General features: G+C 38.0%; 2 protein-coding genes across 3 annotated transcripts; one reads left to right on the top strand and one right to left on the bottom strand.

Moving 5' to 3' along the window:
- Positions 1-4,054: 4,054 nt before the first annotated feature.
- Positions 4,055-6,857, top strand: LOC137745715 (heat shock 70 kDa protein 1-like). Its single transcript, XM_068485715.1, has 2 exons — positions 4,055-4,356; positions 4,917-6,857. The coding sequence occupies exons 1-2, from the start codon at positions 4,143-4,145 to the stop codon at positions 6,644-6,646; spliced, it is 1,944 nt and encodes a 647-aa protein (XP_068341816.1). The 5' UTR covers positions 4,055-4,142; the 3' UTR covers positions 6,647-6,857.
- A 4,873-nt stretch (positions 6,858-11,730) lies between these two features.
- On the bottom strand, positions 11,731-14,233 carry LOC137744890 (uncharacterized). 2 transcript variants are annotated; one of them, XM_068484702.1, is made up of 2 exons: positions 13,961-14,233; positions 11,731-13,538 (listed from the first exon to the last, which is right to left on the bottom strand). In XM_068484702.1, exon 2 carries the CDS (start codon positions 13,406-13,408, stop codon positions 11,903-11,905), a length of 1,506 nt encoding a protein of 501 aa, XP_068340803.1. In that variant the 5' UTR covers positions 13,409-13,538; positions 13,961-14,233; the 3' UTR covers positions 11,731-11,902. The 2 variants fall into 2 exon arrangements, with proteins under 2 accessions (XP_068340803.1, XP_068340801.1); XM_068484700.1 differs by having other exon boundaries at positions 11,731-13,424.
- Between the last annotated feature and the right edge of the window lie 4,530 nt (positions 14,234-18,763).

The following is an 18,763-nucleotide window of genomic DNA, read 5'->3' as shown; positions in this document are numbered from 1 at the left end:
ACGGCCAGAGCCGCGATCACTGCCATAATAAGAAGAGGAGCGGCCACGAGAGGCAGAGGAGTCGCGGGAGGCGACAAGGACTGAAACACTAGAGTCGGGCGGAGCAGGAGGATCAGGCGGAGTTCAGCAGTGAGAAAAAGAGCCTCAAGATCAGGAAGGGAGATGGGTTTGTCACGGGCCTGAGCAGCGGCAACAGTGTTTTCAAATTTGGGGGCGACATTAGACATGACAACCGACATCATGTCATCGACAGAAACAATTGTGTCGTCAATGGCCAATTGATCTTATCAAGAAAATCAGAAATTGAAGAATCACCTCGCTTGGTCTGGAAGAAAATAGTACGAAGCTAAAGAATGCGACTTTGGTTCGTAAAAGCAAAAAGCTACTGAAGAGCAACCCAAACAGCACGGGCAGTGGAATGACAAGCAGTGGTGGCGATGGCCTGGTGACCAAGAGAGCCATTGATCCAGGAAAGAACAAGATGGTCATTCTGAACCCATTCTGCATACGCAGGGTTGGGTTTGGTAGAAGCTTTGCTGGTATTGTCGGACAAGAACTGCGAAGGGCAGATGGAAGTACCATCAACAAAAGCCAGCAATTGGCGACTACAAAGAACAGGAAGCAACTGAGCCAAGCAAAGAGAATAATTCGAAGAGTTAAGTTTGATGAAGATCGCATGAGAAACAGAGGGGAAGACGTCAGAAGAAGAAGTGGTCAAATTGGATGAGGCATCCATGAAGAAGGGTATGGAGGATTTGAAAAAAAAAAAAAAGACGTTAGTCACTGGCTCTGAGATACCATAAAAGATAATCCAAAGTAGGAATTGCAGATAAAGCAGCAAAAGTAAGAGAAGGTAATTTGGCTTAATCCCTTGATAATCTGGATGGTGCATTATCATTGATTTAAATAGTGTACAATGACTTGATTTACAAATATAATTAATATACAAGTAATACATAAAGGGAATGTTTTAATAATACAGGGAAATCTGGAAATCATGATGAAACAGGAAACAATCATGAGAGATTATGAAGATATCATCCTTTAAGAATCACTATTTCGAATTTCAAAACCTCTCTGAACCGCTGAACTAGTTTTTCTAGCATCTGAAGTCTTGTTTCATTCATATGAGCATTAGTATCTTTAATAGACATATTGTCACTATCACAAGATTTGAAAAGTTCAGTCCCACCTATAACAATATGTTTGTGACTACTTGATAATAGTAAAGCCAGAGTTGCCCGAGCGCCAAGAGGACTAAGGCGGGACTTGTATCCTGAATGCTCTTCTTGTATGGATGAGCGAGGGGCTTGTGGACCCTCATCTTCTATATTTACTTCGTATATTCAATAAAACTCTGAGCAGTACTTTTGATTAATCTTGCTCATAAGAAACCTGAGCATTTGAAATGCATTTTTCGGAGGCAGCAACAGTGTTGAGTAAAAAATGTCCCTTGTTATCAGCTGCATGTAGGGCTAGGAATAATCTAAATGTTTGTAGCAATGCATATGTAACTATGTATTTAATTTTGAAGGGAGATTTGAATGTAAAACCAAAAGAAAACTGTTGAGCTTGCACCCCCTAAGTTCTCTGCTTGAAACCACTTATCTATCTCCTCATTCTCTCTTTCTTTTCTTGTTTTCATAATTTCTTTTGAAACTTCAACAGGCTAAACAATCAAAATGACCACCATGGCCAACACACCGGCGTAGGCTAGGGTGGAAGAGACGTTGCAGAGAGAATTTTCCCCTTATTTTTGTGTATCAGCCTTTTAAGAGTAAATGGAAGTTAAAAACTTGCAGGAAAGAAATAGAGTAAAGGACTAAGTAAGAAAAGTTTTTAGTTTAAATAGAGTCACCTCCAGCGTACTTGGGTATCAAGCAGTTAAATCTTGCAAGAATAACTCCCATGTATTAGCCTTCGGCCTTGACATTTATGTCAATCTCATTTTCATGATGAGAGCTGGAGGGGGTGAGGAAAATGAGGGAGTACATTTACCCGACTATGCATACGGCATGGATCATACACTAGGTGAAGTCCATCTACTGCTCATTAGTTTGCAACCACCATTTTTCGCTAATTCAACTTAAGAAGGGCATTCTAGGTTGTGCAGATGCAAGAGATATGTTGTTGTAAACAGTTGATAGAGATCACTTATGGAGATAATTTTCTTTAAACAATTTAAAAAAGATATCCAAGACGAGATATTGTAACAAGAAGCCTGATTCATCAAAAATATGAAGTAGTGAGAAGGGTTGGTTACTTTTTAACCCCTCGACAAAAGACCCCCTGTGAGTGTCTCGCTCTGAGTACCTAGTCGTCATGATGTTGGGACATGAACTCAATTAATAGAACGGCTTTTTGCATGCAAAAGGCATAACATGTAATGTAAAACATAATTATCACATAAGCTGAAGATTGCAGTACATTATAACCCATTGGAGCAGTACATTATAAGCTAAGGATTTCCGTTGATGAAATCAAGCAGATGATCGTTGGCCTGTTGTACAAGGCGAGCGACGAGTTATTCAACTTGGTGTATGTAGGTTGGTTCGAAGATAAGAGTGTGCAGCCTCTGAAGATCGTCTTAATCCTAATGGGCGAGATTCAGATTCCGAAGATGAAGAAGTTCCCCATCCACCCGTAAACGAACAAGACGAGACCAAGAAAATTGCAATTTCCAACTTCAATGAGAATTTGTCCATTCAAGATTTCTTGGATTGGTTTGCTGAGTGTGAAAAGTTCTTTGCCAACACAGAGATCGCTGAAGCCCGTCAAGTGAAGGTAGTGGCTTGGAAATTGAAGGGTAGTGTAGCCTGCGTTAGATCAAACGGACCAACATCCTATAGTAATTGAAGAAAGCGAGTTCCAAAGGCATGAAGGTTCAACCAAGTTAGAAAACAGGTACCAGGATGCTCATGCCAAACTTATTTATGGAGTTATATTCTTGATTATACCACCAAAATACAAGGATTCTTGGTTCCATAGCACAAAGGTATACGATTTGGTTTTCATGGGTGATCAATTTTTATTCATAGAGAATTCAAGTCCAAGTTATTTTTGTCCATCCATGGTGACGTTTATGCCCATAGCACACAAGATAAAATGTTTGTTTAAGATGAACTTCTATTCGAAAAGAACTCGAGGTTGATTTCTTTCCAACAAGAGGTGAATAACGGAAGGGCAAATTTGATGTTATTTTAGATGCGGGAGACTTAAAAGAAGGAAACACCATTTAATTAAGAAAAGTGATTGGAGAATCGATAATTCAAGGGTTAAAAGATTATTTGGTGCCGTTGCAATTAATCACCACCGCTAATCAGGTTCAAATGTGGAGTAGGGCCAAGCGTGTTGTGGCTTGTCCAAAGCGACAGAGTTTTAGATGCCCCATTAGTACATCCCCTTCTCGTTTGTTTTTTGTGTTTAGCTCTGCCTGGTGCTTTAGATCTTTTGGCTTTTTCTTTGGTGTGGTAGTTTTGGTGGTAAAATTTGATTGCAGTTTTTTTCTTGTTGCTTGTTGAATTGCTTTATGTTGTGATACTTTTGTCGAATTCGAGTTAGTTTTCTTCGAGCAGCTACCCTTGTAGTTGTTGGCGGGGTGATGGCGGCGATAGTTGGCCTTTTCGAGTTGAGGATTAGGGTTTCTTTTTTATTTTCTACCTTTTTATTGGATGAACTTCGTCTATCCCACTCTATTGGGCTAGTTTGATGTTATTGTATTGGGTATTTTTCATTCATTGGGATTTTTTTGTTTATAGATTAAGAAAAATCAGAGTGGGACCCTCCTACGCGTAAACGTGAAGGCGAAGGTTGGAGGCTTGGAGCAGTGTGGGAACACAAATAGCCCAATAAGAGGCAACCGACTAACCCACCGCAGCCACCCGGATTGGGGAGCGCAAGCACAATCAAACTTGACCACGAGTCTTCAATCTCAACGGGAAAACAATCCCAGCCGTCCATCGTCCTCACATCCCACGGCTCCAAAACTCTAGGGTTATAGAACATTCTGGAATTCGAACCCCCCAACTCTATATAAACCTTGCGGATACTCCTCTTCCTCTCATTCACACTGCAAAACCGTAAGGGCCGCATTATTCTAGCTCTCTTCATTTTTCAACCCAAACAAACCCTAGATAGCTACAATGGCCGGCAAAGGAGAAGGTCCGGCCATCGGAATCGATCTTGGTACCACTTACTCATGCGTCGGTGTCTGGCAACACGACCGTGTTGAGATCATTGCCAACGACCAGGGTAATAGAACCACCCCGTCGTACGTCGCTTTCACTGATACCGAGCGGTTGATCGGAGATGCCGCCAAGAATCAAGTCGCCATGAACCCCATTAACACCGTCTTCGGTAAGATCTGAGCTCCTTGTTCTGTCTCTTTCAGTAGATTACAGATCTGTATTGTATTTTTTTTTTCTAGTATTTAGATCTGTGGATGTCATCGGATTCCTTTTCGTTCATTGGCTTTGTAAAATGCATAGATTGATTTGTGATGGAGAGGTTTATGGTTGCTGATTTAGACTGGATCTGTAGCTAACGATTTGGATCTGTGTATTGGAAGTTTTGTAATTTGCATGTTAGATCTTGTAAAACAGCATCTTAGTTCTGTATAAGTATGATTACAATGATTATTTTCTCGAAAATTTGAATTTTATTTGAAAATTGTAGTTCTTTGTGATGCTCGAGCTAGTTTTGATTAATGTAAATTGGGTTTATGTGCAAATATTTTCATTTTACTATGATTGATCTGTTAAAACATGGATTAGTATTGTATGGATTAACTTTTTGAATAATTGCTTTAATAGTATGATTACAGTGATTTGTTTTTAAATAACATGTGTATGTTGATTGTGAAATAAGTATTCTGTGGTTGATATGATTTGCTAATCTTTGATTTGTTAAAATTGCAGATGCTAAGCGGTTGATTGGTCGTAGAGTTACCGATGCCTCTGTCCAGAGCGACATGAAGTTGTGGCCATTCAAGGTTACCTCTGGCCCCGGTGAGAAGCCCATGATTGGAGTCTCCTACAAGGGAGAAGACAAGCTCTTCGCCGCTGAGGAAATCTCCTCCATGGTCCTCATCAAGATGCGTGAGATCGCCGAGGCCTACCTTGGCAGCACCATCAAGAACGCCGTTGTCACAGTCCCTGCCTACTTTAACGACTCCCAGCGTCAGGCCACCAAGGATGCCGGAGTTATTGCCGGAATCAATGTCCTCCGTATCATCAATGAGCCCACTGCTGCCGCCATTGCTTATGGTCTTGACAAGAAGGCCACCAGCGTTGGTGAGAAGAATGTCTTGATCTTCGATCTTGGAGGTGGTACCTTCGATGTGTCTCTTCTCACCATTGAGGAGGGTATCTTCGAGGTCAAGGCCACAGCCGGTGACACCCATTTGGGAGGTGAAGATTTTGACAACAGAATGGTGAACCACTTCGTTCAGGAGTTCAAGAGGAAGAACAAGAAGGATATCAGTGGCAACCCCAGAGCACTCAGGAGGTTGAGGACATCCTGTGAAAGGGCGAAGAGAACCCTTTCTTCCACCGCGCAGACCACCATCGAAATCGACTCCCTTTATGAGGGTATTGATTTCTACTCCACCATCACCCGTGCCAGATTCGAGGAGTTGAACATGGATCTCTTCAGGAAGTGTATGGAGCCAGTCGAGAAGTGTTTGAGGGATGCCAAGATGGACAAGAGCAGCGTCCATGATGTTGTGCTTGTCGGAGGATCCACCCGTATTCCCAAGGTGCAGCAGCTTCTCCAGGACTTCTTCAATGGCAAGGAGCTCTGCAAGAGCATCAACCCTGATGAGGCCGTCGCCTATGGTGCTGCCGTCCAGGCTGCCATTCTCAGCGGAGAGGGCAACGAGAAGGTTCAGGACCTTCTGCTGTTGGATGTCACCCCTCTTTCCCAAGGATTGGAAACCGCCGGAGGTGTCATGACTGTTTTGATCCCGAGAAACACCACCATCCCCACCAAGAAGGAACAGGTCTTCTCAACCTACTCCGACAACCAGCCCGGAGTCTTGATCCAGGTGTACGAAGGAGAGAGAACCAGAACCAGGGACAACAACTTGCTCGGAAAATTCGAGCTCTCCGGAATCCCACCTGCACCCAGAGGAGTACCCCAGATCACCGTCTGCTTCGACATTGACGCTAATGGTATCTTGAATGTCTCTGCGGAGGACAAGACCACCGGACAGAAGAACAAGATCACAATCACAAACGACAAGGGCAGGCTGTCCAAGGAGGAGATTGAGAAGATGGTTCAGGAGGCGGAGAAGTACAAGTCGGAGGACGAAGAGCACAAGAAGAAGGTGGAGGCCAAGAACGCCTTGGAGAATTACGCCTACAACATGAGGAACACCATCAAGGACGAGAAGATTGGCGCCAAGCTGCCGCCGGCCGACAAGAAGAAGATAGAGGACTCGATCGAGACTGCCATCCAGTGGTTGGACAGCAACCAGCTGGCGGAGGCGGATGAGTTCGAAGACAAGATGAAGGAGTTGGAGAGCATCTGCAACCCAATCATTGCGAAGATGTACCAGGGAGCTGGAGGGGACGGTGCCGGTCCAGTTGACGACGATGCTCCTCCCAGTGCCAGCGGCCCAGGCCCCAAGATCGAGGAGGTCGACTAAGTTTCTGCTGCAAGGGTTCTCATGTCGTTTATTGGGAGTGTTTTGGACACTTTTTTTTTTTTTATTAATGTTTTTATTTGGGCCTTGAAATTATAGATCAAGCCCTTTTTTAAATTTCAATTTATATAGAGGCACCCGGGCCTAAACTATATTTTTTAGCCAGTTTTAAAGGAGTTTTCGTTTGTGGCTAAAACGCTCTTTATTTTCCTAATCTTTGAGGTATTTTCTAGTAACAAGATTGCTGTTTTTGAAAACGGAAAACAGTTTTTGGATCCTCGAATCCAGAAAGTTTTCTAAACCGTCTTGTCACGGCGTGAGAGTGTTATCTAGAAAGTTAGGAACAAGATATGGTAATGGACTAGGAGAGGGCAGTCAACGGCTGCGTCAAGTACAGCAATCAACGTTGGGTTGGGGTGTCTGTAAGCGTGTCGTGCCTGGAGTGGGGCCCTTTGCCAGCACTTCGATTTCTTATTTCACGTAACAAAATGATTTCTGACCCCATTAGTTTGCTGTATTGCTTCTTCATAATTTTGTTAAGAGTTTGAATTTTATATAGACACAAACTTTTGATTACTTTAAAGATTAAAGAGTCGAGTCACTTAATTAAATGAGATATTTTGGTTATTTGATCGAAAAATTTAGAAAATAAAGCTCTAGCTAGCTTAAGCTAAATTTGATCGAAAAATTAAATGAGATATTTTGGTTATTTGATCGAAAAATCTAGCTTTATTCCAAAAATCTCATTTTACATTTCTCACAAGTGTATTTTTCTTTTCAAATATAGAAAGTTTGGAGTGTAGAATAAGATTTTTGGAGTGTCAATAATAATTCTCACAAAAAAAGTATAAAAATGCACTGTTTGTGGCTTCAAGAGAAAAAAGAGCTTGGGTTGTTAAGTTTAGAAAAAATAATATTAAAATATTTTAACTTAACCTAAAATAATGAGCAGTTTTGGGAGTGGTGGTTAACCAAATTAACATTCTGGTCATTTGGCTAGCTACAATAACAAAAAAAAACTAACTAATATTGTTGGAGATGTTCTTATTGATTATTTTCAAGGTGAAGCCTATTTTTTTGTGTGTGCATATTGTCCTTATGTTGAGCCCAACCAAGTAATGTCCTCCCACATAACTTAATATGCCTCACGCGTTGGGATTAAATAATTATGGCGACGTGTGAAGAACCCCGCATATGAGAATTGAGTATCAATTAATTTTAAATTGAAACCTTAGCTTTCTTCAAATTGTTATAATTCGTGACTTATTTGTTTCAGGTAAACTCCTTATCCTAATAAAACAAGACTTATTACTTGTACCACTCAGTGGGCTAACCTCGAACAAAAGTATTTTGTGGATCCTACACAAACTTCTTATCTCTTTCTTCCATCTCTCTCTAAATACAACAATTATTAACGTATAACTAGAATACTACATTGAACAAATAACAAGAACCTAAACCCTTTCTGTGCTGTTGCAAAAACCCAACCTAGATTGAAATTTCAGTTACCACCTTTTGCTCTTGCTCGGGGTAGGCAGCAACCCACTGCTCCCTTGCTCTTTTCCTCCTTCCCACGCTTCTTCTCTGCCCTTACCCTTTTTTCCTCCCCTCTCATCTCCTTTTTCCCTTCCCCCTCACAGCATCCCACCCTCTCTTCCTTCCCCTTTTACAGTCTTCTTCCTTCTTCTTTTATTTCGGTTCTCCTATGAGTTTTATCTCAATTTTCTTTGTGTTTGGTCTCAATTACCTCTAATCTTGTCTCAGATTTGGGCTTAATGTCACTTACCCAGCGTTTTTCGCCTCCTTTTATTACTTTATGTTATTTATTTTTTCTTCCTCCTTCCCCCTTTGTAATTCCATCCCCACCCCCATCTTGTGCTCGGATTTGCGACTTCGATCAGAAATTGGATATCAGATCCATTTCTCTCCCATACTTCCCCTCCCCTAACCGGCATGCCGGATCCTCATCAAGACCAAAGCGTTTTGCAGCCTCCACCACACTAAGGGTATTTTACATATCCCTTAGCTTCACTTTCTAACCATAAGGTACTTTGTTTATATATATATATTTGCAGGAGCTCGTGAAGGAGACTTGAATCTGTTGTCTACTTTCTCAGTTTGGAGTTTGACTTTTTCCTAGGATGTGACAACGATGGCAGCTTGGTTTATGCTGCTTCAGATTAGGGTTTCTTTATTGTTTGTTTTTGCTGCCTTTGGTGCCTAAGTTTGTGTGGGCTTTCTGCTGTATCTTGGGTTGTTGCTCTTATTTTGCTTGGGCCCTTTACTTTATCTGTTGTTGTTTAGCTGGCTCTTTTTTAGCCTTGTACTAGTTTTTAATAAAAATAATCTTGTTTGACCAAAAAAATAAATAAATAAATTAGTGCATAATTTTGCACTGCTAGAGATTAGAAAAACTAAAGCCGAGATTATATGTTGTAAATGATATATTGGTAAACCACAATGTAGCCTTCCGCGCTCTTTAGCCTTCGCCGCCGAAGATGTCCTTACTATGGCCTCAAATAATCAATCTTCCCACATGAAGATGGAGAGAGGCTTTCTCCATCCCTTTGCAAGGATAAAGTAGGTGATTATTCCTTACTGAACCAGATGACATAGAATATTTACGTGTCAAGCAAAGTGAGGATACTCTGTCTGAACTTGGAAAAAGTGGAAATATAAATAGAGTAGTGCGAGACGAAATTTGAAGGCAAATTTTGTAAACTAAAACAACCTTCAAAAGAGATGTCAAATCATAAGTAGAATGTTATGTAATCAAATTTGAAGGTAAAAGAAAGTTCTAACTGATATGTCAATCCACGTAAGATTGACATATCAAGTTTCATATGTCAAATTTGACATATGAGAAAATGTTATGTCAAATAATTTTTAATTCTTTTATTATGTGGATCTCAATAATGCATCAATTATAGATTTTGAATACTTATTTTAATTGATTTCTTTTTAAAATGGGTTCTAGAAATATAATTTTTTTTTAGAGCAAATGAAATATCATTTATAACAAAAAAAACATATCAATTGGAAAAAAAAAAAAAATTGACATTTTCATTTCAGCCATCAAATTTACATTTGTCATTTATCTTTTGACACCTCCTTTACATATGCTCTAAAATAACGTGTTACTAATAAAAAATGAGCATGTTTATCAACGCTTAAGTAATAATTCGATAATCAACTTTTATGTCATTTAGTTTATAAATTTTTATCTATAAATTTAATTTCTCTAACAGTATCTATATAAATATCAGCACATCAAAATTGGCATGAAAGACATTTGAAGCAACAAGCAACAACCACCAAGGTGGCGCTTCAAAAAGGCCAGACGCCAACATTGACCTCTTCTCCTTCTCTGCCTCCACCCTTTCCTATTCCTTCCCTCCGCCGAGGCCGACTCCCCTTTGACCTACTGGCCCTTCAGCAATTTTTGTAATAATCAAATGCAACGCTTTCAAACAATATGAATTTACTCCTTAATTTGGAACCCAGTAACGGAAAAAAAGGTTACGAATTTACGGTGACAATACAAGTAACATAACGATATAGCACGTAACATAATGGTGTTTAACACGTTGAGGTTGATAGACATTTTATAAAAATACGCATGATTATTAATACGATTTGCATCTTATATGATCCAATAAACTCTTAAAAATGATGTCTGATTTTATTTTTCCTTTCATTGTACTAGAATAAAAGAGATAAAAGTCCGGATAAAGTCACGAGATTAAAATTCAAAATTAAAATCTCTTCTAATATTGAAAAAAAAAAACGTAATACTAAATTGTGAGCTAATTGACGAGTTTCGTTGCTTAATACTATCATCATAGTGAATTGCAAGATTCGATACCTACTTATTTGACAGTAACTATTTTGTTCCTAGTTAATCACTTTTGACCCAATTTCTCTAACAACACCACCACCGCAAGAACACAAATCTCTTGTGCTTTTGGTGAATAAAGTGGAATATTCCCACAACCGACATCTTTTTGGAAATATCCAATGAATCATAAACCCTAATGCCACGTCGCCTTCCTCAAAATATCTCCTCTCTTATGACATGCTCAATTACCAGCTTCATAGATATTTTGTCCCAACCAGATTACGACTTCCACAATTTTTATTCTAATCATAAAGCAAAAGCCATTGCCACACACTCGCAAAGACACTAGAGATGGAGTAGCTTTTAGTCTTTCCAAATTCCACTACAGTCCCACTGGCGTGAAGGAGTTAAAACCTTAATACGTCCTTTCGTTTCGAGTTTCGACTTTCTTAAGAACGGTTTGTAATTCAGGTCGTTAAATTTTATAAAAAATAATTTGTATCTTAAGTTGTTAAGAGTGTAAATCGAGTATTTCATTCTTTCCCCCTAACAAAAAGTCCGACTCTTGTAACCGTGACACATGTCCTGCTTCAAAGTTTTTTTTTTTTTTGGTTTTTATGCAAGTGTTGATTAAACAAACGAGGAAAAAGTTAAGGGCCAAAGACGTAAGAATCCTTTGTGTAGTTGTTGCCAACTGCTACTCAGCTAGTGGATTTTTATCAATTAAATATGACAAAATTGCATAATCTATTCTCCCAAGTATGACTGTTCAAACCACTCTTGGCATAACATTACTCTAAGATCCAACCACGGCAGTATGAACGAATTGATCTCTATTTTGAGATTCAACCCTGCCCCGCTTCGGTTCATAAAAATAAATGAAATATCTGAAAAAATAATCATAAATTAAATTTCAATTATTGAACTAATCATATATAATATCAACATCGTCCTAATAATTGATTATTTACGCAACTAGAATTTAAAAAAAAAATGATCGTTTCAGCCAATTTCTCGATATAAATTGAATTATGTGATCTAATCACTGGCATCATGCCCTTTCAATAAAGAACCAGCTCATACAACCACACTGAGTGTTACAAGCCGCTGCCACAAGCTACGAAGGTGAGAAGGAAGAAAACAAATCATATTTAATGTATCCACAAGGCAAATTTATCTACAGTTTAACAACTCGAACCAAATCAAAATCAAGAATTTTGTGACACGTCTATACAAATTAAGAAAATAATGAGAGTCAATCTATAACCAGATGCATAGATTAGTAGCAAAAACTGAAAAGACAAATGTGAGAAGCACATTTTTGTTTTCCTTCATGCAATACACTTTACGGTACAGAAGTTAGTAGAACAATGCACCAACCATGACAATAAACCCTTACAGATCTCTATGAATGCCTAATCTCAAGTCAACATAAGATCGTTGCCCCCGAGGTGAGGGCGGAGGCAAACACGAACCTCGTGTTCTTCTGGCCCGGCGCGGAGTTTTGGAACCATAATCTCAAGCACAGAACCTGGCCCGTCGTAGTAAGCTTCTATGTTAGCATCTTCAGGAATGCGGGTGGCAAGCGGGATCTCTCTGACAAACTCTCCTGGGGGACAATGCTCAGAGGCTGGATCCGTAAGCATGAAAGTCCGATCATGTCTCTTGATGTATGGCAAGCGGGACGTGCTTATACAAGATACCTTAATGATGCCTTGGGTAAGAGTATTCCTCCAAGAAACTTTCACCCTCTGAAGATCCACAAAGGGTAAGCTGATGATGATTAAATAACCTGCATCATCCTCATAGATTGTTTTGGAAGCTGTAACAGGCCCGTAGACATTCTTCATTACGCCACTAAATTGATTTGGCCATTGCACCTCATTTGGGTGGGTTTCCGTATCTGGGATTCGATCAGACGGAGGATTAACAGCCAGGTAGCAATCATCATCGTTCCCGTGGGGGAAAAACTCCTTCCTCCTCTTGCTGACAGGAGATAGGTCCATTCCATCAGAATTGTTGCTGTTAGATGGCTGGGTAGACAAATTTAGCCCAGAGCCATTCAGAAGTTTCTTTGAGTGGGAATTGGGCGCGCTCTTTATTGGAGCTGGTGGCCTCTCAAGCTCAAAATCTGTATTCGGAAGGTTTCTCCACGAACTAAAATCGCCCGCTTCTGTAGGAATTGTGAAGTTCACATCCCTCCCAGTCAGTTCCATCCACCTTTTACGGTCTTCTTCATCAAGAGCAATCAAATTAGGTGTCCGAACAAGCTCAATCCCATGCACACACTGGGGGTTTGAAAGACCCCGATAATGCTTCCGCTGCATCCTGTGAGATCGAACAAAACCCTTGTCGACACTAAACGGAAATGGACGCTCCCCTTGGCGGGAATGCCCATTCATGTAGCTCCTTAGCTGCATCTTCCCCAACGCATTCTCAGGCCTCTCCTTGAAAACCCACATGTACATGTTCTCCATGTCATGCTGCACCATGAAAACATCGAGCTTGAGATCAGATTTATCAAACCCAGAAACCCCATTGCTGTCCCGGACAATTTTGGCCTTTGACTTCTCATTCAATGCGGGCTTGAAGTAAAAACTGAAGAAGAACCAAGCGCCCCATATGCTGTCTACTCGCTTGGCGCATTTCCGTCCAACCTTGGGGATCGTCAGCAAAGTCTCGGTCTCATACACCTGGGGACCAAGCCCAACATCTAGAATATCACAAGCGTCTGAATTCCACGAAGGCGGAGGTGGGCTGCGCTCGGCTGACAGGGGCAAGTTGATATCAGGGGGGCGGGAAAGTATGATCTGTCGATTCATCTCCAAATCCAATTCGTCGTGAGAGGAAGCGCTGGAATCCATGGACAATAACGTGGACGGGTGGTGATTCTCCATTGACAGGGCCGTGAGCAGAGAATCTCCCATTTCAGCTGAACAACTCCTGGGTGGGGATTGTTGCTGGTGGATTGAATATTTCCATTTTTCCAAAAACAATTCAAAGAAAGAACTTCATCACATCAATCAATCCCCACTATATCTCCCCTCCATCAAAACCCTAGATTTATCAAACCAGATAAGAAATTCCTCACACACCCACATCAAATATTCAACAATATAAAACAAGATTCAATATCCCCCAATAAATCATTTATAAAAATAAATAAAATTTCTGAAAAAAATCAATCAGAAGAAATTACAGTATATAATTTATTTCAATCACTTAACTATGGAGGGAGAGATATTTCTAAAAACGCTATAGAAAAACGGTACCCAACTCTAGCCCAAGAATCTCCTGAATTCCACCAGACCCAGGTGGGAGACACTGAATCATAACCATCAAATCCATGAATTTTTAAAATTAAAAAAAAGCAAAAAAAGCAAAAACCCACCTAAAAAGCACAAATTTTATCCCAAAAAGCTACAAATCCAGAAAACCCAGAAGCAGAAAATCGAAGGAGGGATCTTGAAACAGATTACCTTTTGGGATAAACATCGGGGAAGCGGAAGCAAGAGGAACCTCCAGAGGCGACCATGATGCTCATCTCCAGCATATCATCAACTACCATGTTTGCTCTTTCCTTATTCCAGTTTTAATTATCTTTAATTTCTCTCTAATTTTTAATTGAAAATTTAATTAAAATTTTGGGTTAATTTGGCGTCCGAAAATACAGAGACATGCGTGGAGGGTGAAAGAAAGAGGGCTAAAATTGGATTTGGGATTTAGGGTTTGAGGGTGGGAAATGGGATTTGAGAGTTAGAAAGCGAAATCAGAAACGTGCGGAGCGTCTACTTATAGGAGGTGGTGGTTCAACGCCCCACTAGCTGTCACCCGTTTGGGCTGCCGTTACCGCCGTGAAGGTGCTTGTTTGTTCCTTTCGGGTTTTTTTTTTTTTTTTTTTTTTTTTGGGTCCGAATTTTGTACTTTTGGTTTGGACTGTGAATTCACCTAATTGAATCAGAATTTATAATTTTTGTTATTATCTACGAAAGAATCCAACTATTGACCTAATTTTATTATGTTCTATTTTTTGTTAGTTAACTCAAATATATTGGGGTGGTGCTATGTACATTAACTTCGCGCGTCAAATATTATGGAACATTCTACATCATATATAAATTTTTATTATAATTAATTGTTTTATTAAACGATAAATTTTGTTAAATTAAATATTAGATTAGTTTTCGACGGAGTTTGAATCCACGTCATCATGCAATGACTTAACACCTTTCCATTATAGTAAAGAGCCACTTGGTTTAATGTAAACCAACAAGTTAGTTACAGTAGCGTATTTTTGCACCGGTGTTTGAATATTCTTTTGTAGGTTAAATTATCCTTTCGCTTATAAAAGGTTTGTATTTAACTTACAAGTTAAACCACAAAAAGAAGAATCTACATTTAGGTGCGGAAAACGAGCACATTGTTCTAACAAATTTTGGCAACACCCATGTTTATTGGTCAATCGAAACAACTTGATGGAATAGACCACTTTCATATGCTTATATAATTGCACCAGTTTAGTAAGATAACTTTTACCAAATAAAAAAATAAATTAAGCATGCTGTCATAATAAGAAACACTAAATTTCACAAAAGCAAGTGTTGACTTGACTTGTATTATTCCCCCTTCTTATCATTCAACTCTTATCTCTATCTTTCTCTTTTGCCACTTGCTTTTAACTAATTTACAATACTACCCATTTTGTTTTGAAAGTTATTTTCATTTAAATAAGGATTACAATTGTTAGCAAATGAAAACAGCTTGTTTGGTAAATTGTTTTAAAAGCAGCTTCTTAAAAAGTTGGGGTTCTAATTGTGTTAAGTAAATGAAAAAAAAAAAAAAAAAAAATTCTTTCCCAAAATTATGGGTCCAAAACAGCAAAAATCAGAGACAGCTCTACACATGCTTCTCAAAAAAACGTTTTTTTCTTTAAAGGCAGGCAAACAGTACCAATTAATGAAACTTTCATGCTGCCAATCTTACCCCCATATATATTATTTTTTTTACTAAAAATACTTTTAGCATTATAATTTATCAAACACTTACTGTTTTTTTTGTTCACAAATATTTATTATTACATGACAGCAAATGCAGTTTTGAAAAAGAAAAACATAGTACCTCCTGACTAGCCGACTGTTCATATCGGATAGGAACATGTCATATACATTCCCATAAAGCCATAACCACGACAAATAATACATATCTATTTATAATCACCAAATTACCATTGGGTATTCCCATAACCAAACCATTAAGTAACGAAGTCCCATTAATTAACGATTTATCCATTTCATCAATAAATACTTTTTTATTTTCTCATAATTAATTAAACAAATATTTGATTAGATGATGTCAAGCAACATTAAAAAGAATTTATGAATAAAAAATTATGAATGGAGAACCTAACCTTAAATCATCCACATCCAAAACCAAAAATTATGATTGGAGAAAATAAAAATAGTGTATAACCGTACAATACTTGGTTGTTGACGTTTTATGATTAAATCTCTACCCTTCATCTTACTTTATTTTGGTTCATAATTGTCGTCATGAAAGTAGCCAAAGGTTTTGGCTCCAATTGTCACCTTTGATATGAGTTTTAAGCTGCAAGGCAAGAAAGCTCTAGGATTGTGCCAGTTTCTGGTTTAGTCAGTAAGGGACTATGAGTTTAGTTGGTATGATGATATGGTTCTCTTTGGAATGCATAAGGGCAACACTGTCATGTTCTATTAGCTTGAGTTTGTTTAATAATTTTTTAAAGGGAACTTTAACGAAAAACTTCCGGTACTGTTGTTCACTTTAACGAAAAAACACATTTTTACACTAAAAAGTCAATCCAAATACTATTCACTTTACCCTTTATTTTGTCGGGGTGTGCTATTCACACACCCCATTTTACTTCTCACACACCCTTTGATAATTTTTGTTCATTGATCTTTTTCAATTCATCTGATCTGACGGTCGAAAATTAAAAAGGTGTGTGAGAAGTAAAATGGGGTGTGTGGATATCACAACCCTATTTTGTCCTTGTCGTTAAAACTCAAAGTTTTCAAGTTATTTTCATTCGTTTGTTTTTTTTAAATGATCTTTGTGTCACACGAAATTTAACCACTCTATTGATCCCTTTAATCTTGTAATTCCCATTAAACTCGACTTTCGATGAAGTGCTTGTAGTATACATGCTCATTGTTTTGCAATCAATCATGCTTTATTCTATTTTTTCTTTAAATCTAGTTTTTTTTTTTTTTTTTTTTTTTTTTTTTGGGTCAAATGATAGATTTTATTAGATTGGATGTTAGATTAGTTACCGACGGAATTCAAACTCACGTCATCATGTAAAGGCCCAACCCCTGTCCACCATTGTAGTAAATGGTCACTTGCTTATTTAAATCTAGTTTGAAAGAACTCTCTTAATTTTAATATATATATATATATATATATATATTATAATGCTCTTTATTCAAAATAAATTAAAATTTGTTGATGATGTTGTATTTGTACCAAACGCTCTATTGTTTGTCAAGAGATGGAAATGATGAGTAATTAATTTACTAGGTAGCTGAGGAAACTGTGGCTGTGGCTGCTCTCTCTTGTTATATAGGAGCATTTTTGCTCACCACCATTTAGTATAGTGTATGTTCACCATCCTATTTATCACCATTAAATAATTTTGAATTTCGAGATTCGAGTAGTGGATAAGTACAAATCTCAAAATTCAAACTCATTTAATGGTGATAAATAGAGTAGTGAGCATACATCACACTAAATAGTAGTGAACAAAAATGCACTCCTTGTTATATTATTAAAGCTCTCGACTCATTTAGTCTTTGAGGAACCTCCCCGCACTCCCTAAACGCCCAAAAATCTATCATCCCATTCCCACCCAATCAACAAAGTGGTATTGCTTCTTTATATAATGTTCAATGTTGTGGTTTGTGCGCACATTCAATAATTTTCAGCTTTTGTTGTGCTTAATGGAACAAAAGATATAGCTTCTCTCTCTAATATCTCTAGTGCAATTTAAAATGGATAAGGTTTCTTCAATTATTCACATTTAAAATGGACTGTTATTAGCATTTAAAAATGTTCATTATGTGAAGCAATTCAATGTCTTTTGTATAAATTGTTTTAGTGGACAGCACAACTGACACAACACGTGTTACATTGTCGTTGCGACATCTCAATAATAAAACGACATATGTAAATTTCCCTTTGCATAATGTCGAATGACTTGTAAGTGAGAAGTTAGGGTCGATTTGTGCCAAAGGCAGAGTTGAACCATATTATTATGACCACCCCTATTGTAAAACTTAACACACTCCCTAAAATCTTAGTGTAAATATTATTACTTGTTAATATCATATCAGTGATATAAAAGTAAAACGTTATAATAATTATATATACATATCATGTAAGTCGATTTTACTGATAGAATCACATTTGATAAAACAAATATTCGACAATTGCATTGTCCCACATGAGCAATAATGACTTTGGTCCATTAAGTCCAAAGTGTAAAAAGCTAATGGTGACAAGCAAATACGGTTTCCTCATATGCTTACCACATAAACTATATATTTTCATCGTACATAGTATTAGTACAGGATAGTCCTCTACATTTTTATTTATTTACTCGCGTCCAATTATTATACACCTCATCTGCACCTTTACTTCTTTTCTTTTTCTTTTTTTTTTTTATATATTTTTTTTCTTTTTCTTTTTCTCAGCTTCTCTTTTGGAGTCAAAATCAAAGACGCAAGCCAATACATCAGTTGAGCAAGTGCAATAATGTAAAGCTCATAATAATTATATCCCACGTAGTCAAAGAAGGATTTACGTACTACAATTTGTACAAGTAGGGCCCGGATTTTTGTACCGGAATACGAATCCTACTTGTAAAATCCCAAATTGAGTACCTAAGCCAATTGAACTGTTTCGGTCCGGAGATGATGACCTCCTCGCCATATTTGCAATGGGTTGTGATTTTCATACATTCTTAACTACTTTTTTCACGTCTTTTCATATTTTTTTAATACTTAATTGATATCCTACTATTTAATCTTTCATATATACCCCTCTCTATTTAATCTTTTATTAATTACCATAAAAAAGTAGAAAGGGTATATATGAAAGATTAAATAATAGGATACCAATTAAGTATTAAAAAAATAAAAAGTGGTGTGGGAAAAATAGTTAAGGGTATGTGAAAATCACAACCCATTTGCAATTATCTTGAACCGAGCCGAAAATTAATATATATATATTTAAATTTTTGTTAAACA

This window comes from Pyrus communis, chromosome 9 (genome assembly GCF_963583255.1).
Source record: "Pyrus communis chromosome 9, drPyrComm1.1, whole genome shotgun sequence".
Taxonomy (NCBI): Eukaryota; Viridiplantae; Streptophyta; class Magnoliopsida; order Rosales; family Rosaceae; genus Pyrus; species Pyrus communis.
The sequence above is the reverse complement of the archived record's forward strand: the minus strand, read 5'-3'. Positions and strand labels throughout refer to the sequence as shown.